The sequence below is a fragment of the Rhyacophila brunnea genome, unplaced genomic scaffold (genome assembly GCF_057557595.1).
Source record: "Rhyacophila brunnea isolate RB1 unplaced genomic scaffold, BYU_Rbru_1.0 scaffold_7, whole genome shotgun sequence".
NCBI lineage: Eukaryota > Metazoa > Arthropoda > Insecta > Trichoptera > Rhyacophilidae > Rhyacophila > Rhyacophila brunnea.
In genome coordinates this window covers 19,656,758-19,682,761 of record NW_028233339.1, presented here as the reverse complement: position 1 = coordinate 19,682,761, position 26,004 = coordinate 19,656,758, and the positions used below count along the sequence as shown (strand labels likewise).

Sequence of the window (26,004 nt, the reverse complement as noted above, 5' to 3'; positions counted from 1 at the left end):
AGATTTTATACTAAAATACTATTCAATAGAAATGAAAAGCAAAACATTGATGTATTGAATGAACGTCACACCGCTTTCCCGGTTTGCTACGTCAAATATGTATATATATAGTATCTATTATTAGACAGGCAAGAGAGTTTTCTGTAGAAAGCGAGCACGTACGCACAAATCATATAAGTTAGAAATGTGCGATGGAAACCATAATATGAGGGGGTTTATTTACAGAATATCCACATGACTGGGAAACTTTCATACTGTGAAATATAATGTCTATAATGATAGATGACCATAGATACTTTAAATTATAATTATAATGGAAGAAAAACACGATAGGTATTTAATAATATTTTTTTATTACTTTGTTCAGCTTTTATTTTATAACTAATATAATATGTTTTCTTTTTTTTCTTCATTCGACCATGTTATATCCAAAATAGGATCATATGGGCCTCCACAAAGTTGAATTTTGTATTAACAGATTTTGTTTTTACGAGAAATGGATGTCAGCCACTCGCTCAACCTATTAGGTCTATACGACTCATGCACAATAATTGAAAAACAATATGTGTAGTTGCCAGACCCGGAATTCAAATCTGAAATCCACAACGCTATCGGCCGACGCTTAAGCCGTGCGGTCATCTACCACGTAATACCACATAATAGAAAAGCTATCAACAAAAGAGATTTGACAACATTCATTGGACCTATTTATTGAAAAAATAATGTGTGTGGATTTCCTACGGATTCATATGAAATTGTTTAAGAAAATATTGCTTTTTTGACGGTATGTGCATTTATTGGAGCTAGGTATATAAATATATTGTTTCTTTTTATGTATAATATTATAATACCTTCGAAGGATTATCAATGTAAGTCAATTGATAGTTTTTCTCATGCGTACGTTAGTTTAGTGGCGTAAGATGGCTGTTTTTCTCTTTCAAAATTTCTTTCAAATTCTGTCTCAGTTATCGGTTAAAAATGAATAATAACATCACATTATTTACATTCTTTATAAATGATGCTAAAGTACGAATTTAAGTAAAATTAGGTTTTAATATTTAGATAATACCAAAAACTCTAAAAACTTAATTTTGAAAATAATTGTGTAGAAGAAATTATGAAAGTTATTAATTTAACGACACTGACAATTTATTGTTTATAGGTCTATTAAATGTCACTAAATTTCGCCTAGGATGGCCGAGCGGCTTAAGCGTCGGCCTATAACGTTGTGGGTCCCAGGTTCAGATCCTGGGTCTGGAAAATATACATATTATTTTCAATTTGTGTTTGATTATGGACCTAATAGGTTGGACAAGTGGATAACATACATTTCTCGTAAAAACAAAAATCTGTTTATAACGAACCTCCATAATAATTATTATGATCTTATTTGGATCGGACATGATCAAAAAACTTTCAAGATTACCGAGATTTTTTCATATTATACAAGCTGAAGTACCCGGCTTCGCACAGGGTCACTTCGTGGATACATTTATCTTAGTTATTTAAAAAATAATAATAAGTAATTATTTTTTTAATATTAAAATATCTGTGTAGTACAATTATATGGCAATATGAAAATAATTCTAATATGAGTAAAGGTCAAACAAAAGAACACTAAATTAAAATCGAATCCAAAATATGCAAACGTTATTATTATGTAGTAAAAAAAAAATCAAAATTGGATGGAACAAACAAACAAACAAACAAACTTTCTATTTTATATAATACTAATTTAAAAACCTTTGCGGGTATGCGCACAACAACTTTACTGACAAAGGTTTCATCGCAATTGGATGAATGGTATAGGAATGTATACGAATAAAAGAAAAAGAAGATGGTTCTTCTAATTCAAAAACCTTCGCGGGCGTGCGCACAACAATTCACCAAAGTTTGATTGGTATCGAATGAATGATATAGGAACGCATACAAATAGAAGAAGAAGATGGTTGTACTAATTCAGAAACATTTGCGGGTATTGGCACAACAATTTCCAAAAGTCTCATCGCAATCGGATGAATGGTATAGGAACCATACGAATAAAAGAAGATATAATGCAGAAGAAGAAGATGTTTTTTTTTAATTCAGAAACCTTCGCGAGTGTGCACACAACAACTCACCAAAGTTACATCGCAATCGGATTAATAGTTTAAGAACGCATACGGGACAGACAGACAGACAGACATTCATTTTAATATATAAGACCTACTGTAAGTTACAATACATATAACCTTCGCGAAAGTGCAGGCAATAAGTTATCAAAGGTTTATCGCAATCGGATGAACGGTATGGCAGCGCATAAAATACGAACAAACAAACAAATATTGATTTTTATATATTAGATTACGCTGTAACATTATTATGGACAATATTTCATTTTTTTACAACTGAAAAATTAAGTTGTGTTAAAAAATATTTAAATGACCCAGGGTTTTATTCTTACAATACCTACCATCGATGAGCGCATCAGTACAAAGATCATTTTCTGCAATGCTACTAGAAATTGCCCAACAAGTGTCAGGTATAATATATCCCAGCATCAACGAAATCTCTTCACACAGAAATCACCGCACGCCACTATCACTAATAAAAAATAATTGTAGAAGACATAATACTTATAGAATTTTTTTTAATTATGGAGGTACCTTTGTCTTGCGTTTAATTACTTTGCCGTGTATTGTCTCGGTAAGTGTTTGGGGCAGTGGATTAGCACGGGAATCCAAACAGGTAATCTGGCCACTGTTTTATGTACGTTCATGACGCCGCAAGGTGATTGGAAGAGGTATTTTACCTGTTGGGAGATACCAGAGGTGTCGTTGAGTTTCAGAAGTTATGCAATTTACTGTCGTTCTTAGAAATGTTTTTGTTACTAACTTTTAAATTCTGGTATCAGTTAATGTTTTCTGTTTTAACATCATAATCATATTATTATTTCAAATACTTACTTTAAAAAAAAATATATTTTTATCGAATTGAATGAACAGACAAAGTTAAAAATTTACTCACCTGACAAATTACACACGAATTATATTATATTAACAAAATATCAAAAACGCAATTTAGCTTAAAAGGCTAAGGTTTCTAGTAGCTATATATTTACATATTTGTATGTTAACTGTATAATATCATACAAAAAACTCTTAATATAACCTCAACCCTGTAGAAGTCCATAAATAAATTTAAGAGTAAAAAATGATAATTTACTTTTACATATCTGTATATTAAATTCTCGAATATGTTTTAATGTACGCATATGGTTCAGTAATAATTATAATCAGATATCGAAGTCGGTCAAATTGAAAATTCACCAATATCGTATAGCTTCATGTGTGGTCAACGCGTAAGCCTCATTAAAATAGAATCAATGTTTAATTAACGAAAATAAATTTTACCAGTATTAATCATACATAGTTTTACCACTTTCACAAAGATAGCTGTGATTTGTACATTTCCACGTATAATCTATGTATATAAAAATAGATTAATTTAATTAGAGAAGAATTAAAGTATGATTGTAAGCGAAAATAGGTAGCTTCTATGATTCGAAATACATATATTATATTCTATGAAAAAACAATAAAAAACTGTATTAAAAAGAATTAGATTCAGTATAGAGTAGTATAAAATAATTGAGTACACCATGAAAGTAGTACGCCGAATGAGATAAGTAGGTACTATTTTAACAAATTATAAAACAACGTTCATCTAAACTCATTCTGATATAGTTAGAATAGATCAGTATCAAAAGGTATGTGGACACATTTACCGGCCCAATTGGCATTATCAATGATAAGTTATTTCTGCTTCTTGGGAGAAAAAAAGTAACAACTGATCTTCTCAAAGTCTAAAACCTAGTACCCACGTACGTTTTTGCTCGATCGAGCATGTTGACTTGGAAGCATGCCCGTCGTTGCGTCCACACAGTCGAGCAACTCAACACAAGGCGCTGTGAGGCCACCGTCGCACTGCCATAACTTCGACCACGAGTGAGAGCGAGGCCACACTAGCCTTACCGGTGAATCCTCACTCCCTCACTCAAATTACATCGCGCAAGAATTACGGACCATCAATCTTTTTTGGATAGCGCAATTTGTTCGATGTCGAACAAAAAACAATCGAGCCAGATGGTACACACGTTGAGACATATTGAAATCAGTGTAAAACCATCGAGCAAGAACGTTCGTGTGTACTTACTATAAGATTAAGTTATCTAAAACAGACAAGTCAAGTTGAAAATGTCTCTCTGAAGCGGACGAAACTGGTACAAATTTATTTATTAAAATGGAATAAGTACTACAAAAAAAATGCGTTTTATTAAATCAAACAACAATACAAGTCAACACTGTCAAGAATAAAAGAGGCACCTTCTTCTGAGATGGCATCTGGCGATATCATTACAATCATTAGATCTGCGATTTTTTATTCAGCCTACCGGCATCAGATTTCTCAAAACTCGATGGTCCGGCTTATAATAATAATATGTAAGAATAAACAAACATCATGTCTTATAGTACAGTAGGAAAAAGAACATGATTACGGTAATTTGATGACATATATAGAGATTTGTGAGTGATAATAGTGATCACTCTGCCCGATCTTCGACACTCGTAGTACTCGCTCTCTTTTTGTAAACTTTCAAGCCACTGACGTAATGTACTTGCACTTTGTCCGAAAGCGTATAGACCGATTACGCTCCTTCCCGTCTTCGGGAAGATATTGGAAAGATTGATAAACAGCAGGATTGAGTCCCACCTGTCGGAAAACTGTCCAATCTCGCAAAGACAATTTGGGTTTAGACCCGGAAAGTCCACCGAGGATGCGATTCGCTTTGTGATCGATTCTGTGGAGAGCTCTGGCAAGGACCTCGTTGCCGGGATTTTTCTCGACATAGCGGGCGCGTTTGATACTGCGTGGTGGCCCTTGGTTCTGGCAAAGCTTAGGCTGAAACAGATCCCCGGGGACCTCTTTGCCTTAGTTCAAAGCTACTTCAGCAATAGGGAGATAACCTACGACTCCGGCCCCAGCCTGATTCACAGGAGGACCACCATGGGGTGTCCCCAGGGCTCCGTCCTGGGACCCCTTCTGTGGAACATTCTGTTTGACGACGTTCTGTCCCTGCCACTGCCTCCGGGCTGCACGCTCGTTGCGTACGCCGACGACTTGCTCCTGCTTGTTGGGGCGACCAGCCGACCGGCACTTGAGCGTGCAGCCACGGACGCCTTGGGCAGAATCCTTAATTGGGGGTTGCTGAACAAGCTGACCTTTGCCCCGAGCAAAACGGAAGCTGTCCTCCTCAGGGGTAGTTCTCGGGTCAACATAACTCGACGGCCGCCCACGGTTCGTTTTGGCCAGACCTCAGTGCGTTTCTCCGAAAGGGTTACGTATCTGGGAGTAATTCTTGATGACAAGCTGTCTTTCGTTCACCACGCCAAGACGGCCGTCTCTAAGGCCAATTCGGCCTATCAGAGAATGGCCCGAATGGCGGGCAGCAATTGGGGACTTAAGCCTAGAGCCCTTAAGGTTGCATACGGCGCAATTTTCATGGGAATTGCCGGTTACGCCTCCAGCATTTGGCATTCTCGAGTAAACTCCTTAACTCTCGTGAGACGCGCACTATTAAGCGGGCAGCGACTTGCGCTGATCTCGCTTACCAAAGCCTACCGCACAACTTCTACTGACGCGCTTGCCGTACTCGCGGGGGTGCTACCCCTCGATCTGCACGTCCAAGTCAGAGGATCGATCACCCTCCTCTTGAGGGGGATCAGCACAATACTCGCCGGTGTCCATCTGACACCACCGCAGAGATCCGAGGACGTTCCTTACAGGAAGACTGTAAGTGACATTGTGTACAAGACCGCATTTGCGGCATGGCAGGCGAGGTGGACCGCCTCCCCCAAGGGGCGGCACACTTACCGTTTTTTTCCAGACGTATTCTGCAGGCACCAAACTAGAAGACTCCAACCTTCGCACTGGATTAGCCAGTTCCTCACCGGCCATGGCAACTTCGCCGCCAGACTCCACGAGTTTGGCTTGATAGTAGATGGGCCGGGTTGTACCTGCGGGCATGACCACCAAGATGTTGAACACATCCTCTGGGATTGCCCGCTTATGGAATTCGAACGAGCGGAGCTGTTTGCCAGGGTCCGTCCTCACACGGGCCCAATTGGTCATGGAGATCTGGTAGCAACCGAGGCCAACTTTGCGGCATTTGAGAAATTTGCAGCGTCGTATGGGGAGCGGGATAGTCCCGACTCTTCTGTAGACTCATCCATTTCAATTCGTGACACTCAGTATGCGGGTACACAAAGCGCTTAACGTCAGCGGACAGCAGAGCCAGTCCAAAAACAAACATTTTCTTTCTTAACTTTCTTCTTTCAGCACTACGGTGCATGGTTGCAGCATCAGTCCCGTGCGGCTCCGTCTCGGGATGGAATGAGCACTTAAAATCACTTCTTTCAGACACGTTTAAAGCGTCATAGAAAGCGGCCGTGCATATCCACGGTTGTGCATATATGACGGGTGGTGGTGGGCACTTTAACGTATGTTCCATTAAACGTAACATTCTTTATCTGAAGTTTTTCATCTATATGTGTTGACCAGTCCGTCACTGATGTTGAGTTTCGAACACGTAGTACTTATATAAATAACATATTTTCTTCGACTGATCGAGTAAGTTTGACAATCAAAACAATTGTGACCCAATTCTATTCTTTTCATTTGCTTAAATGAATTTTTTATATATTACAATTTGATGGCTTTAATGGCAGTTATTACCTGCCAAAAATTATTTATGGAATTAACATTATGAAAATTAAGAGATAACAATATAAATGGTATTTATAGACACAATTGAAAAATGATAAAGATTATTATCATTCGCTGATAACAACATTGACAACTAAAAATATTTTAAATTATTAAAAACTTATTTGATATTAGATCTATAAGATATGATATTAAATTTGTTAGAATATAATGGTTTTTGATATATTTTATGTGATATTCATGAAATATTGATTTTTATAATACGAAAAAAGATGGCATCAGAATGACATAATTTAATATGGCACCAGCGTATCTATTCTATACATAAGACTGCTATCAGTGGCTATCAAGAGTAGTTTATCATATTTATGTATTGAGATATTATAATTATTACAATAAGTTTGCTTTTTAAACTGTGAAAATTGTCTATCTCGCTCTTAAAATTAAGACAGTCAAGAGAGGTGCTGTTAAAACAGACGTAGCACTTTTTGACAGTTCAGACGGTTAACTTATTGTAACAACTAACTGCCTCAATGCATAAATTACCCTCGATAGCCACCGAAAATAGCCTTGTGTATTGAATAGGTACGCTGGGCCCTAAAATATGTACAATAGTATGCTATAACTGTTATATTGTGTTCAAAAAAATTCAACATTACTTTAAATATAGAATATTCTTAGCTTGCAATAGTATTTGAATATGTGTTTTTAATATATTATATCTACATAAAGTCAATAAAACTATTAATAATTTTGAAAATAAACTACTGGTCTAAAAAGAACATCGACTTTCCAAAGATCGTAACATGAAATACGCAGTCGGTGGTCAAGATAGAATTTCCTGCGTCGTTTCTGTAATTATATAAATCATAACAGTAAGCAATAAAATTGACGTGCTTCCTAAATCTATTTTGTACTCATTCGAGAGGTTTTATATAAAATGTAACGTACTGTGTATTTCATACTGCAGAAACGTACTCAACTACTGATCGAATGTATGAAATATAAAGTACCTTCAGAACTTATCTGAACGGTTTCGAGATCTGAAGAGTATAACCTAGTATTATTATTGATTTATTGATAGTTTCATTAATATGTACATTAAAAACCATTTTACTGTCTAAATATTTAACTCGCAGAAACAGACAGGGTCAAATCTCTATATTCTGGAATAATAATACAACGCTATATATTTTGAAAAGCGTATAATATAATAATTATATAATATGGTTTACATAAAATGACGGGTTTTTAATCCCTCAGATATAAATATGAGTAAATTATTCAATTAAAGCCATATTAGGTTGCAGCGAATTCTTAAATTGGACCCACTTCACCTTCATCATCATCAGCCTAAATCAATCCACTGCTGGACGTAGGCCTCTACAAGCTGATTCCAATTCCCTCGTTCCTGTGCGTTGCCACATATTTCCGCATAACTTTATCATTTCATCCATCCAGCGAGCTCTAGGTCTACCTTGCGGATGTTTTGTACCTCTAGGGTACCACTGGATGACTAGGTTTTTCCAACGATTGTCCCTTCTTCGAGCTATGTGTCCAGACCATTTCTATTTGAGGTTTTTAGCGAACTCTGTTATATCGCAAACCTTTGTCTGTATCCTTATCCAGTCATTCCTCGTTTTGTCATTTATAATTATGCCCAGCATGCACCTACCCATACTACGTTGTGCTGCTATAAGTTTCCGGATCTCTCTTTCACTTAGGGTCCATGTTTCACACGCATATGTGATTACGGCAAGCACACACTGCTTGAACACTTTGCGCTTTAGTACCACTTCTCCTTGAGTATTATTATTTAATTGAATGTAGTGTTGTGATATAACACATTATTTTTAAATAAAATATCCACACAGTTTCAACTCCCATATGAAATAACTATAATAATCACATATTTTAAGAGTATGAAGAAATTGCTAAAAATAAATTCTAGTAGGTAATTCCGTGTAATGTGTTGCCCATTTGTGATCTATATAGAAACTAACATTTATAGTAGAAATAAAATAAAAACCCACTTACCTTTGATAAATTGTAGGAAAGAAAATTTATTATGTAATACGCTGTAGCAAAAGTATGATGCAATCCGATCAATTTCCCCAGAGGTCAGTTTAACCAAGGAATCAGTTTGATAGTTTTCCGATATCTAATTTAGTTAGGCTTCGTTGATTAATTACCAGAAATGTGGGTTTCATTTGTAAAGAAAGTAATATTCGACAAAGATGAATTTCTTCAAAAACAAAATTCCATGAAAAATCTGAAAAAAATGTTATCTAATATAATATACTGGGAATAGAATATAAAAGTATTTTGTAAAAAAATATTATTGTTTCGAGTATAATAAGTAGACATACCTACATAATATATAAAAAAAAGTTGTCTGCTTCTCTAATTTAGAAATAAATCCATATCATATACTGTAAAAAAGCTGCCAAACGTTTGTATGATACTAAATTATGTTTCACAGTACAATTTATATTAGATTTTTCCAAAATGCTGAAGAATTTAATTAAAGTTTGTGAAAATATCTGCGGACCAATATTTTTTTCGATTTCAGCAACCTTTAAAGGTCGCCCAATATTCATATTATCATCATCGTTATATAGAAGCATTTAAATCCCTTGGTGGAGTAGTTTCATCTACGAAAACGGTGATTGCAGGATTTAATTTTGTATCTGTAAAAAATGCTGTTTTTAATGTTTGATCTTGAGTAGTAATCGGGAAACTTGATCAGGTATTTATTACCTACCACAAATGTATTAATTTGTGTTCAATAATATTATTTAGCCTAGACTTTAAGTGAACAAAAGTAAATTAAAATAATATATAATAAGCTTATCTTAATAGCGCCTGTATATGTGCATGGATAATATACTTGCACCAATAGTGTATATTATTTGAAACTATCACGATAATAACTATTTACACGTACAAGTGCTGACTGTCTTGCCAATCTCATTCTTCAAGAGTAAGCGAGACGTGATGTTGTCATTTTATGGTACTATTTGACAGGTTGTGAAAATCAGTTGACCTCAAATAAGCCTCTGCGCGGTGTAGTTAGTTTTTTTTTACTGGTAGGTTGGCCGTTCTACTGCGCAGGCGTAGATATCGCATAGTCAAATTGTCGCGTGAAAATTCAGACGCTTCTGAACTTTTTTGATCCATGCATGCAATCTTGCAATTTGCATGATAATACGTGTTGACAGCTGGTATAATATAATTTTGTTACGACTGCGATACTACGTACTGCCAGCGGTAAATCCATGGACACGCAGGGTATAAGATCAAGATAAAAAAAAATGTGATTGAACATCTGAAACATTCCATTTCAACATCTGGTTAGGGTTTAAGTAAAATGGTGTAATTTTATTATTCATAAAACAGTGTTAATATCACAGCAACTTAGATGCTATTTTCGGAATTTAATTGATTTTTATACGCCATTTTCATGCTAATATAATGTAAAAATCCTTATTCACAAAACTGAGGTATTGTAAAAAGTAACAGCATTTCTATCATTTACCGCTGTAAAATTTTAAAAGCGTTTGCACTTTTTACGTAAAATAAGTTGAATCATCTATCATACATAATATCCTTAAATTCCATGCGTGATTTTGGAACGGATTTCAAAAAGTGTCTCTGCATTATTACATTTTCTTCCAGCATAAATCATCTAGCTAGACAGTTGACGATTATATTTTATTCGAAGCATTATTTAAACAATAACTTCTCTTAAACATTCATATTTTCTAAATTTGGTGTAATTTAATTTTGTTTCCACGATCCTGGTCTAGAGAAAGAACCCACTAATTTGGATAATTGGCTAACAAAAATTTCTCGTAAAAAAGTCTTTTATCAACCACTTGTATGAGGATATTTTTTTATTCTTAATATATTTTATCTATCAATAATTCTCTGAATATAATAATATTATTATTTTTCTTAGTTAAATATTAAATGTAAAACTGCAAGAAGTTTTTACAATTCATTTTCAATAATGCAACGTCGTCATATAAAATAAAACTGAGTACCTATATAAAACAAAAAAGAATATTCATTAGCATAGTCTTTTAATATCATTTTTAGGATATGTTGGTTGTTAAATATTGCCATGAGAAATAAACATAAATGTAAAAATTTTCTCAAGAAATAAAATTCAAAATCATATAGCAAAGTACTAAATACTTTAAAAGCTACTAAATACTATTTAATGATGATTTGACTTATAATACAGAATTTCCTTAAACGAAAGAACCGGAAGCCGGATGTGTTTCAACACGTTTTACGCATCGTTTTTTATAGGTTAGGTAAAAAAGCTCCCCGTCCATTAAGCCCCGTAAGAAAAAAATTCTCACTCACTCCCAAAAGCGCAAAACGACTTTCACCGGGAAAGCCTTTTTGCAGTATCAATTTTTAAGCTGGCTCATCAAGGCTCTAACTTTTTAAGGTACTTTTGAATAAATAATTAACTTACATTAATAAATATCTTACAATTAAATACGACCCTGAAAATAAAACTTTTCCGGAAAATTTAAGCTCGTTTTTATGGCATTGCATTTATTATTGGAATTTTTATAAAGCATTTTGAAATGTCAATACCAAATCCTATAATATCTAGTTAGTTAATAACAAATTAACTTAGTAATAACGATAATCGAAATAGATATTGAATAAAAAATAATTTGTGGACTTAAATGTACACAGTTTGTCAAATGTTATTCCACTAATTTATTCTAACTCGATTAATAAGGGTGAAATTGATTTTTATTATTTTAAACAATGATGTTTAAGTTAGACTTCGTAAGTTTTACCCTTGTTTAAAAAGCTAATAGTATTAGATGCTATAGTTACAAGATTGAATAATAATTTTGTTAAGCCTCGTCGATTAGAAAGTTGAAATTGTCTTACAAAATTAAAATACGGTAAAAGGGAAAATTCTCAAACCAAAGGCCGAATGAAATTTTCATCAGGTAAGCAGTTTAAAAACCCGTTTAAACTAATGCTTCGTTATAGATGTTTGAACTTCCGGTAGTGGACGATTTCGATAAGGCACTTAACTTTTTTGATTAACAAAAAACGAATATGACTTATCATTGAAAAACTTTCAGGTATTTTTTTTTAAATTGTAATTCGTTCACGTTTCAAGTTTTAAAAAAATATATAAAACTTAACTACGTACTTATCTTATACTGTTAATTTTTACATTTATGTAACCGATCAAGAGCTCTGAACCACGTTTGCTCTTAGCTAATCGGATTCCTTTTGACATTCTTAGAGCAACGTTTATATTCATATACCTACACTACATTTTTATCATAGAACATATCATCTCTTGATAATGGCCTCTGCAACGAGCCCGAAACGTCAAATAAAGAAGGAAGAAGGACACACGGTGGAAACCCAAAAATCTACAACGATGAAAAACAACCGTGAAAGCCTCAAACATTATATAAGGGATATATTTATTTGTCAATAATATTTTTATATAAGTCTTTTGGAATTACTCCGCGCTTCATTTGTATACTAACCTGGTCGTTAAAGTCGTAGTTTCAGATCTATAAATCATTTCCGGAAAGACACATTGATCTATGACTTTAGTTTTGAAGCATTGCGGTAGTTCGGAATATAATATGTCATCTTTAGTAAGAAACGTATTATCATACTACTAAAAGTATGTCGAACCAACCGATATTTCTTCTTATTCTTATAATTCCTTTGGATAATATAACTTGCCTGATTGGTGTAAGAGAATAATATAATTATTATTATCTTAATTTTTTTTAGATTAAATTTAAAGCACAGAAATAAAAGAAAAATTAGACAACTGTTCAATTGTTTTAAACTAATTTAAAACCCTACACATATAATGACAGTTGACCAAAACTTGGACGATCTAAAATTTTACTATTATTATTTACGATTTTCCATAAACTATATTTTTTTGTACTTATATAATTGTAAATACTTTTATTAAAACTGCTATATATAAATTGAATAATTCCAAATTAATTGCTAAAATTAAACTTTACAAAAAACTTTGAGTAATTAATTGGTTACTTAATTAACTTATTGGATACAATAAGCGCTAATTTGACTCCTCTGTCATGTAATCCATATATTTTTAAAAAAATCAATAATTTTAAATATTTCAATTACTACACGATTCATAAACAAATATTGAAATTAAACATAATTAATAAAACACTGCAACAGTTTTTCTGTATTATAAAAATTATTACAATATTTAATCTGGCGGTTAGTTCATTTTTTTTTGATATTCGAAACAAAACATAATTGATTTCGCTTTGTAACAGGTAATGACTCCAGTTGTCACTTATGTTTTAATTTAGCCGCTATAGGACCTATTCGTTTCATTCATTAAGCGTATTTGTTATGAATTCAAATATGGGCTGACTAACGCATAAGCCTATGTAGGTATCTACAAAAAAGTACATAAATATTACTCTACAATACGCATAGAGTTTTAATAAAATGTAAATAATATATTGTATAATAAAGTAAATATGTTGTTTAAATAATATACGGATTAATAATTTCATTAATTTTTATGTTTTGATATTATTTGCAAGCACAGATAAATTAAAATTAATAATAATAGAAACGAGAAAAAATAAAATGCACTTATTAAATAGACGTGGATATTCGAAATATTCAAATAACATTTTTTTTGTTTTATTTACTTCATGCTAAAAATCGCTGGTCACTGATGATTTCCGTTTAATTAAAGTACTTACTGAATTGGAAAAAGTTATTTTGGATATGAAAAGGGGGAAAAAGCTGAGGGGAAAATCAAAACTTTATTATTATGCTATTGGTAATGATATTGATAATTTGTGTAAGGCAACGGACAATGCGAATGTAGTATATTTACAAAAAAAGCTTATAACTTCTAACGCTTGTCTTGTAAACCACTAATCTATACTATTTTCGGTTACAGATTTTTTAAATAAAAACGCTAGTATGTAGCATGAGCTTTATACTATACATAGACCACTACATTTGTGATAAATTACGTTGAATAGCACTAATCTAGATAAGAATGTTACTGATTTTCAGATAAAAGTTTCACCTTGTGAAGTACGCATAGAACAGGAACACACTTTGCTACGGTTAAAAACGCCATAATGCTAACACGATTATAAAAGCTTCGTGAATTTATAGAAACTATTCATATAAAATGTATAATTCGTAATTATTTTAATCATACTGTTAAATCTTTAAATATTATGTACATTTGTTTTATTAAATATAAAATTTAAAAAAACAGAAGAATTCAGAGTAATAACAATGTACACAGTTCCATACCTACTTACTTAAACTGGCACTACAGAGCAATCAAGTCTATAGCACGTTGCACAACTGTGCTTCAGGAGTTTATGTCCCGAGTTCTCTCTCTCCAATATGGCCCACTCAGCCTCTCTGCGTCTCTCTTGACATTATCCACCCATCTCCTACAAAGGTGACCCAGGGTTCGAGTGTCTACAGGGGTTCCTTCATACAATTTTATTTTATAACGATTTACAAACAAAATATAATAATAATTACTAATGGATATAATATTATCTTATATATTGTCTACTGTATGGTTACTTAACAGTAATATAATATTACACCCACGATGGCCGCGTGGATTAAGCGCCGGTCTATAGTGTCGAGGGTACCAAGTTCGAATCCTGGGTCTGGCAAGTTCACATAGTGTTTTTCAATTTGTGCATGAGTCAGAGTATGGTCCTAATAGGTTGAGCAAGTGGCTGACATCCATTTCTCGTAAAAATAAAATCTGTTAATACAAACCTCCACTATGTGGAAGCCCATATGATCCTATTAGGATTGGACATGGTCAAAAGAAAGAAAAAATATAATATTAAGAATATCACTAGCCAACAGTAGTTGAAAGAAATAACTTAGTACACAATTACTATTTTTCATCAATGATTAATTATTTCCAAAATTTATGAATACTGGATCACATGTATAGTGCAGGTAGCATAATAATTGGTAAAGCACATTAGCCGAAATATTAGTTGTCCAATAAGTATGTTTTTGATGTGTTTTGAAATATTGTGCCGAATTGTATAATTATTCCAATAATTATTATGTTTGTTAAATATTTTTTTTACATTAATATCAAGACAGAATTAAACTATTTGATGAAAATAAAATTAAAAAGAATAATTATGTATGCGAAAGGAAAAGGGAGATAATTCTGAAATGACAAAAAGAATAAATTATTGTAAATTAATCATAATACATACGGGAGGAAAAATGCGAGTTGAATCAACTCCACTAAATTAGTAAGTTTCATACTGAAATGTAAAAGTCTCATACAAAACTATCCAAAACTTTTTTCAAAAAGAAATATTGCCGGCTTAGTTTAAATTGTGTGTTGCTAGCTACAAATATATTCACGCATTTTCCTAATTGTTTTTATTTCCTTTTTTTGCAGTGTGAGCAGCGTCCGGCGTGCAAGGGCATGTCTTGGTGGTAGTGTCCTCAGACGCGCGCTCGCGTCACTTCCGGGGGTGGGCGCAGGCGCCGGCCCTGCCATGGCGGGGCGGTGGCTCGCTCTCGCTGCGCTGGCGGCCCTGTGCGTCCCGCAAGCAGCGCCGCAGTCCGCTCAACAGTGCCCCCCGCACGCAGAAATATCCCCATGCTCGTGCAGTGTGAAGAAAAATGGCCTGGACATACTCTGCGAGTTCACTGACCCTTCGCATATCACCAAGGCCATGGCCGTCTTGAAAGGAAGGTCGGCCATCATCTTCTATCTGAAACTAAGGCACAACAACTTGCCTAAGTTACAAGGGTTCGTGTTCTTGGGATTGGATATACGTCACCTCACAATTCATAATAGTAGTTTGGCAGTGGTGGAGGAATCTTCTTTGAGCTCAGTGGGTAAGAAATAGAGTTATATTACATAATATATATTTTTAATTTATACTTCTTTAGGCGCACTTGGGAAAATAGATCAGAGTATATTTTTGGCGTGTGACATGTAACACATAATTTATTTTTTCACACGAAAAAAAACGCACTCGATTGGATTCGAACCACAGATTGTTCGGTTATAAGCCGAACGCACCACCTTTACGCCACAGTATGATACTGCAATCGTGACGATTATACAGTATAATATTATAGTTTAGAATTATTCCGTTGCCTAGGCAGCGAATTTATTATTGTTTTTTTTCAATTTGCAATTCCTTACGTAAACAAACGATTAAACGTCCGAGTGACAGTTGGTACTTTAAAAATAAAAACAACGAGAAACCATTATATAATTTAGTAATATAAGTTTAAGTGTATAGAAATAAACCAACGGCGTTCCAATAAGCGGTCTTTTTTCTTGAGTGTGTAATTTAACAAGATAATTCAGAGCTTGTCAAAGAAGCTCACAATTTTTGTTTTTGTTTTGTTACGTCAAAGAAATATAACTTCTAACGCGCGTACATAAGTACACACACTGATTTTTTTATATTAAACTTAAATAAACCAAAGAAAAAATGTCTCATAAATATATTATACTACACACGTGTAGGTATTAACTGCCAGTAATAGTGTCTAAATTAAACTTTCGCGGAAATAACTGTTTACACACAAAAATCCTGATTGTCTCAGCGATCTTATTTTTCAAGTGTAAGCGAGACCGTTTTTTGTAATTGTATACTATCCTCTATGCTGCATGGTTTTTCATGTATTTTTTTGTTTTTATCGTCACTATATTATCTAAGAGTAAGCTCTAACCGTGCGTGCGCACATATTGCACGAGTTGCTACTATCGCGTGAAAATTAAGAAGCTTAACAAACTTTTTTCATTCATGCGTGCAGTGTTGCATTTTGCACGATAATAAGTATTTACATTTTATTTTATTATTGCGACAATACATACTGCCTGATTGACTTGAACAGAGTTCAACTTTTTAGTTAGGTATATTCAACTTGTACATTATATACTATCTAATACATAGACGATAGCTTTAAAAACAACTTTAATCTTAGAAAGATTAAAGGAGTATATTGTCACTATCATCCTTTAGATAGCGATGGAATTTTATAAAAAAAGTTTTTGATAATTATTCAATTATTTAGGAATAATTAATGTTGATAGGTTCATCTTATTCACGAGATCGTTATACATATATGCCAGAATGATGTTTAATGCGTCAATTATTCCGTGTCTGGATATATAAAAGTATCTTAAAAGAAAATCAGTTGACTTGCTTAGACGTCGTTTGGCTTTATGTGTGTATCGGTGTTGGAGTCGTTAAATAGATAATTGACTAATATATATGTCTACCAATAGGTAAAGGTCTCACTCAACTGGATGTGTCTCAAAACTCGCTCGCCGTAGTCCCTTCTGCAGCACTTCGAAGTCTTCATCATCTGCTCATCCTCAACATGAACCACAATAAGGTGTCGGTGCTTCATGGGCGTGCCTTCGAGGGACTGGATACTTTGGAAATCCTTACGCTTTATGAGAATAAAATCACGAACATAGAGTCGGACGCATTCAAAGGATTGGAGAAGTAAGTATTTACGACATATTTCAACAAGTTCTATTAAAATAGTATTACGTTTAAATTAGTAATACAAATCTGAAAACTTGTACGGCTTTGTGAACATAGAAATAATGTCTCTATAGCTAGCAGTGCACGCGTCTCCAGACCGTGAGTGAAGGCTCTATTCTGTGATATATAGTAAAAATTAGGCGTTGTTTTATTACTTGTAGTTATATTAATTTTATACAGAGCTAGAACCAATTTAGTTAAGAAAATGGTTAACATCTATTAAAAAATCAAAACACACCTCTAAATTTCTCCAGATTTGATGATCAACAGGAAAATAAATTAGGTGTCTAATTGCAAAAACTGATTTCAAACTTCAATATTTTGTTAAATTACGTTGTTGTACGCCAAGCATACATAACTGTTTGGTTTAAAATTTGTATTTTTTCAATCGTGTTTTATTTTATAATTAGAACAATTTGCTAATTTACTGATAAACCCATGTTTGCAATAAATGTACAAAAACAAAATTGAGCATTATTGATATCACATTAAATCATCTGTTTTGTTGTATTTTTAAATATTTTTTTATGTAACTTTGGCACTTTTTAGATATTTATAACATATATATATATAATTGCACACATAATCTGAAGATACTCAAATATTTTTTTATTAAATTTTAACTGTATGTGTTGACATGTGTGACGCCTCAAATGTTCAATAAATGTTCAATGAAACTTGGACAATATGATGTCAACAGCCATTTTTGTAAGTAGTCATACAATAAAAGTTTCTTTAAAATTGGTTCTTTTTGCATAAAAAAATCTTTTACTAAAATTTGTAGATACCACATTTATTTTACATCATTTTATAACAAAATTGTAAGTTGTAAAATTCTACGAAAAGAATATTACCAGAAATATACAAAACACAATATATAAAGCAGATATTTACGTTTTTTTAACACATTATTTAAAAAAAAGAGTTTTTAGAGTAGTGTTTTCTCAAGAATTAGATACTTACATATTTATCACGTGTTTTTTATGATGTAATTCCTTTATGAAAACATATTTGCATATTTTTTATCTTTGAATAATCGCATTTCAAAATCGCTGTACAACCATTTATTTATTTAAAAATTAATAACGAAGGAGAGTGTGTGAGAAGGGCCGCTAAGAGTTTTTGAAGGTGAAAGATTACATACAGAGAAAACTAATATCTGTGTATGTCAGACCCGTATCAAGTCTCAAAATGGCTTCTAGAACTTACCCAGACTTGTGCTTTATTATGCATAAACCTGTAACTATTTGTAAGAAGTCTGCATTGAAACTTTCCAAAACGTCACAGTCGGTATTTAAATTTAAGCACTTGCTACTTTGCTCTCAGAATAGACAAATGCTAGACTAAAAATGCATGCAGAATAATGTATCGAAAAGGGTTATTTGAGATGTAGTTAACAGCCAGATAAGTAACATGAAAATGTTAATATAATAATATAATATTACACATACGAGGGGCATTTATTATGTTATCTACCAGATTATTAAAACAATATCAGCTCAAAACAGTTTTTATTCCTTTTTTAATAATATAATCTTGATACTTAGTTATAGTCAATTTTATTGAGTAAAGCAAACAGTCACATACCTGTTTCTACGGATAATAAATAATATAATTTATCCTAACATCATAGCATAAACGATAGCAAAAAACAGAAAGAATATATTTATTTTACGATCTTAGTCGATCATACAATATATTAAAAATTGCGCATTTAAATGAAGTAGGTCAGTTTTTTTGTGGAGTTGAATGCGGTTTATCTACGACCTACTTGTAATGACGGAAATCATATTATTAAAAAAAATCGATTGTTTTAAAAATCAGTCTCGCATCGCCTTACTAACTTTTTTATAACTTGAAAAGTGCTGTCATCATAAATAATTGTTGTTTTAAAAATAGGAACAGAAAATAATCCAAGATGTTCAAGACAAACTCGTTTCCATGACATTAATAATGCAAATTCTTCTTCGATCATGTCGCTATAGTTGTTATAGTTGCCATAGTTTTATGAGTAGGTTCTTCTAACTTGAACTTTTTGGAGGAGTGGAAGTCTTGTGCCCACAGTGCATATACTCTATGTTTAACTAAAGACGTTGCAACCGTGTCTCATTTCCAGTCATCAGACGATGAAAAAAAAGACTGTGTTCTCACCCAGATCCAAGTTCTCGTGGCAGCATTGGTATTCAGAATTCACGGGATACCTCTCGCAGTAACCGATATTTTTGAACTATTTTTCAAACTGTACCTGCCGACATTCAAATGTATTCAGTTTTTCGAAAAGCTTTCAATCGTTTGTTTACTAAAATCAAACCTTCAATTTTTTTGCAAGTGTTTTTGGGTGATTCTCTCACAAGTCATCTAGTATCGTGTTTTTGTAACCCCTAACCCTAATGCAAGCTTCAAAATTTGGCCTTATAGTTTATAAGAACAGACTCGAAAAAATCTATTTATAAATACATTATGATAGTTATATTGAATGATACAATCCCATTAAACTCAAACGATGAACGTTTCAATGCCCTTGTATTTTAGTAGATACCTAATATAATAAATGACCTTCGTACAATAATTAAGAAAACTAAGCACGTAGTTCTTTCTTACTTACGTCACACCGAATAAAATTAATATTATTAATTGATCATTTGAATGCTATATTATGCAACAATGCTATTTCATCAATAATATTACCGAGGCACATTTAATTTACCTATTACTAATAATTAAGTCATCGACGCGCAAAATGCGCTCTGGAAATTTTAAAATCCCCCGTTATTATAAATTACCTGACATTTCATTGCAAATTAAGGTACTTGTAATCATCGGTTTATGTCAATAAACATGGAAATAGTAGGTTTGAAATAAAAACCGTTTATCTGTTTTTTTCTTTGGTAGAAAAAGTATCTAGAGAGCATTTTGCGACTCAACGACTGAATATAATATAATAATTGTTATACTACATACTTCATTAAATACAACATCCCACTCTCCTTTCCATTTCTGATTGGAAGTACTTAGATCGATTTTATAGTATCGTTTCAAGATGAAGACTGGTCAGTCACTACTTCTGAAAGATGTCTTATACTGAGTTCCTATATTATAAAAGTGCGCAATACAATATTATGTAGAATCTTTGTTTTTAACGTAATATTTTTTAGTGATACCTTTGTGTAGATAATCTATAATATTATGTACTTACTGATTTTCTCTCAAGTTTATTTTTTATTTTTTAATTATAACTGTATAAAAGTAATATTGATATTGTTAAAAGATTTGTATACATTTCAAGATTTCTGATACTAAAGCGCGTCTGGGACGTATGACAAAAATTACTTATTTATGGGGTCAGATTATTCAGCGCCTCAAACCCAGCATTAATATATTACTTTCTGCGAAAAATTGTACCCAATCTAATATGTCGCAGAACGCTACTGTAGTATATTATCTAGGTTGCTAAGTAAGAGTGTAAGAGACATTTTGGCGAAAAATAATCATTTTGCTAGAGTAGATTGTTAAGTATCATATTCAGCATAGTGTAAGGCCGTAGCAGTGCGAGAGATGAAAATTTGATATACGAGTATTTTGGATTACAAATACTTATCCGGAACGAATAATGCTCACAATCCAAGGTTTTACTGTAGATACTAAAATCTGTTGATCTCTTGATCTAAAATCTTACTTACTTATTTTATCCTGTTAAGCTTCAGCATTTAAGCACAGGGCAAACACAAGGTCGCGCCACTTTCCTAAGTCTAATAACTATTTCCACGTCTCGCGAGAAATGCATCTCGTGGATCGTTTTTGAGACGCAACACTTCATATGGCTCGGACATGACTTGTTCCGAATGCTGATAGAACGTGCGACACTACGCACCCTCGTGGCATAGCTTTAAGATTCTACCGACATGGCCGACGCTTCCTTATCCCGCAGCGAATGCAAAACTATTTAACTTTAGTATAACATTACATAATTATATAAATATCGGTTACAAGTAAATTATACTTCGCCGTAACATGCAGTTCACCGTGAGATGTCTTACCGGGAAGAGATGGTCGTATAGCATTGAGATAATAACATAATGCATTGTCCGATGAACATAACATAATTACAGTAATGTTCTAATTTTATTAGATGCAATAAGAACATTAATTTGAAATTGATTGATATCAAATATTTGATAATAACGTTGTTATTATTATCAGATATTTAATAGATATAATTGATACTTACGATCACCTACCAGAATGTTATTTATATTATGCAATATGATTGTATTTATAATTTACTTACCTATCTATTTTCTTCTGTCTATCTGGATTCCGGTAGTTATTATAACGTACTTTTAAGTGTTTTTTAGATATGAATTTGATCTTAATACTATACGGTCACTTATTTCCGATACAATAACTCACCGTAAACTGTGATATGGCCAAGTGCATACTTAACAATGTCAAGACACTATAAATATCATTCTAATTCTAAATAAGAATATACTCGTACTATGCAAATGTTATAAGGAAAATTATTATATGTATATTATATTAGCTACTACATACAAAATTCTTTCAAATTATTTTATATAACATGGCGCTGCATGAAATGCAAATTTATTGATGAATTTTCTGGGATATCCGCTAGATGCCGTGTATCTAAACGACGTTAGACGATGCCGGTTTTGTATTTTCCACTTCATATACTTCGAAGCATATTGCATGCAGAATAAGATGCACTATAAACAGTCTCGCGAGAGTACTTACAGCATCCAGGATAGCATTTTATCACAACTATGGCGAAAGTAACTTACCCGTAAAATAGAATTATTACAAAAACATTTCATAATAATATTCTTTAACATCGCAAAGAGAACATTCAACTTTAAAAATAAACTGAAAATATGATTGTCGTTAAATTTCTGTTTGTTTTTGTACATACAATACTATGAAAACAGAGAATAGAATGAAGAAAAATGAACATTTATATCATTCCATACAAAATATTTTTCATTTTTTTTTCTCTTATTTTCTGTAAGTTTAAATCTATTCCACATATTTTATCTTCCACTGATTGTAGTCTTGGGCATGTCCTACCAACTTTTTATTCTTACCTGGAGGAAGATATAAATATTTCTCCAGGAACTCGTCCCAGCGTTTTTTGTGATTCCCTTGCTCGTATTCTGTGGTGTCATGTTTGTTAGTATTTTGAGTGATATAAAGAAGTTATTTATGTTTCATTCTGAACCAGATATTCTAAATCGAGATTCACTCAGTAAGGGCGGACGTGCTCAGCGTGGGTATACTAACCTAACCGATTTTTTTTTTAAAACGGTACATGTTCAAACACGCGCGTTAACATCATTTTACTCCCTACTTCAATTATAGTTTGTCAATTTATGGCTACGGCCTTATGTTGTAGCTTAACCACTGGGGAATGCCAAAAGAAATGGCGTATTTAAAAAAAACACTACCTTATTCTTAGGCCAATAATTATTATAAAGCAATCATTATTCGTAAGATGCTTATCACACTTGAATAATCAAAGACATAGCTTATAATGAGTATCTTTAGAATTATCTTCAAATGTGTTAATCTTGTCCATTTTTTGAATAATAAAATGCCTAATTCTTGTCAAATTTGGGATCACAGAGATTATCAATATATTTTTTTATCGTAAATATTTCATTATAATAATGTCGATATAAATTATACTGATGGTTTTATAAATGCGTTTAAAAATTAATAAATGTAAAAAATTTTAACACCACTGCACAGTATTATGTACTGAAATATGACTATATTCTAAAACATTAGAGCGAGAGGTTTAAAAGAATACTATTTTATGTAATAAAAATACTTTATGCAGTCATCAAATGTTTAAAATAAATATAAAAGATAATTAGGCTTCAAAATTATATAAATATATTATCTACAACGTTTAAGGTATGTCCAGGATCATGCTTTGAAAATAGAACAAAAGCTCCATTTTGACCTACGCTGAGCATGTCCCCCCTTAAAACGAATAGCAATACTACTTTTAAGATATACTGTACATTTAAATATTTAATTAATATATCGCTGTACAATAATGTGTGTCTCTAGATTTTATATGTACTGTTACCATAGTAACAACGCTTTGGCAATACCAAGTATTGTGTGAAATGATATATCACTGCAAACGTGATTAATTGACCAAAACAGATTGATTTTCGCTTCAAAATTCATATACATGAGAAGATCAGCTGCCCTTCCACCGTATTACTGTTAGTAAGTTGCCTTGGTAGTAGTTAGTAACTCTGCCATTCTTGGTAGTATTAACTTGTGTGTCCCTGATAACTATCTTAGAAATCGGGAGCATCAGTTGTTTGTTCTCCCGAGGAGCAGAACTAGCCTGCCATTGGTGATGCCGATTGGATTCCATCTACGTGAGGATGAGTATAGGTGGACGTTATTTTATAAATTATTAAAATAGGGTCTGCTTAACTCATCCGGTGTACTTCCTTGTACCTATATATTTTTTTGTATTTACACATTTATACTGTAGAATAACTTAATACTGATCTATCTCTTTTGTTATGTACCTAATATTGTTTTAATATTTCGTTGTTTCTAAATGTCATGTTGCGAACGTCTTAAACTTATAATTTGTAATGTCCACAAGATGTAAAATAAATGAATTGAATTGAATTGAATTGAATTGAATACAATATTGTAGAAAATTTAAAAAAGGTCTTTATCATATTGATTGTATATTATTATTACACATTAAAATAACCATTAAAACATAGTAGGTGCATTTTATAAGGTAACATACGTACATATATATATATAATTAATTTGGCGGCGCTTTTAGTGGACTGTAGGTAGGAGATGATTTAGATGCCGGTGGGAGGGGGGCGGTTACACATACATAGGGATTTAATCCAAATACTAACATTTGATGATGAGATGGCTGGTGCGCTGAAGCTGGTTCCATGTCACGCACTTACACAACTGGTAAACCACTCTCACGATTACACCGCGTGTGCTATCGCGGTCAGACTAACTAACTTTTTCAAACACAGTTCTATAGTCATTCGTTGTTTGATTAAAATGCCTGGATGGCAACAATGAGTACAGTAGGTAGGGTGGAAATATAAGCTGGGAATTACGTTACGATAATTGGCGCCAACATAGTTCGATAATAAATTAATCATTATTCTATGGACGTTATATTTTATTATACGTGAGAGTTAATATACTAATAAATTTATCAGTATTAGATTATTAGCTTAACATAGTATTACAAGGTTATAGAATTATATATTATATATTACAATGATAGAAAACGATATTAATATTTTAGGTAATTGGTACCAAATAATAAATTTATTAATAATCATGTCACAATGAAAAATGTATACGTTTACAAAATTTATATTTATAAGAACTCATTTATTCACATTCAATATCGACGTGTCCTGTTGTAATTGTGTTAGACTGATGAATAATCAGTTCTTTTATTTTAGGACGAAGTTGAATTTTCATTTTTTTTTTTACAGAAAACTCAAGCGATTGAACCTTGGCGGAAATGATCTCAACCACATCCCTCAAAAAGCCCTTGCCATCCTCGACAACTTGAAGAAGTTGGAAATGCAAGAAAATAAGATCTCTACAATTTCTGAAGGGGACTTTGCAGGTAAAAGTTTATTTTTGTCAATTATGTTATATTCCACTGTAATATTTTTCTTTATTTCAATTTTAATTTAGGTAACATTTCACAATTAACTTGTCTTTTAACATTAAATAACATATTTCACGATTTTATGATTGTTAGTAATTACGTTAAAACTTAATTTATTTAATATGATGGACATATTTCTAATATTATGTTTCACTCATTTTGTAGAGAGATTATTTTAAGAGTAAAATGTAATATTATTGGGTCCCGATTGGGCAGTCAAATTATCAAAAAGTTTAAGCCCCCTTATTAACATTTCAAAACTGTCACTCAGCTTCGGTTAGTATAGTTAATATTTAGAATTGATAAGGGTGGCTAAGAGATAACTTTGACAACTTTTTGGACTGATTGATATCCCTAATATCCCTAGATAAGTCTTGCGTCAGATATTGTGGGTATTGGTGACATTTTATAGAGGCAGCCAAACTCCACAGTGATGATGATGAGCTTATATAAGGTTAGCTTAGGATATGTTAGATAAGGTTAGGTTAGGTTTGGTTGCAGTTGCTACTAACCATCTTTCCTAAGCAAAAAAATTGTCATACAATATAATATGTAATAATGTGGTGATCATTCGGACGCCTCCAAACCTTCGTTAGAATAATGTCATCTTAGGATTTCGATTGTCGGAGTTTTACAAGATTAATACTCTATATTGTTTAAGAATATTCATAAAATCTTAAATAATTACAACTTTGAGTGTTGGGTATGATATTAATTCCTAAATGGCGTAAATAATTAATACATCTAGATTTATACCCTGTATTTGATATTATAGTATAATAAACTTTCGTATAATAAATCATTTTGATTACGGCGATTAAAAGATACATTTGAGAAATAGTCAGAACAGTGGCATTGCTTTCCACATGATTTATAAAGTCTTATCAAATCTGCAATAGCTTTACATGAAAAAAAAAATGTACA

General features: G+C 32.6%; 1 protein-coding gene across 2 annotated transcripts in view; it reads left to right on the top strand.

Moving 5' to 3' along the window:
- Positions 1-26,004, top strand: part of LOC147064588 (uncharacterized) — a 234,243-nt gene that overhangs the window by 163,375 nt on the left and 44,864 nt on the right. For both annotated transcript variants that reach the window (XM_085958286.1, XM_085958284.1), the window contains 3 exons: positions 15,248-15,693; positions 17,102-17,324; positions 24,899-25,035. In XM_085958286.1, coding sequence (XP_085814412.1) covers positions 15,348-15,693; positions 17,102-17,324; positions 24,899-25,035 — 706 coding nt within the window. In that variant the 5' untranslated portion in view covers positions 15,248-15,347. The remainder of the gene's footprint in view (positions 1-15,247; positions 15,694-17,101; positions 17,325-24,898; positions 25,036-26,004) is intronic.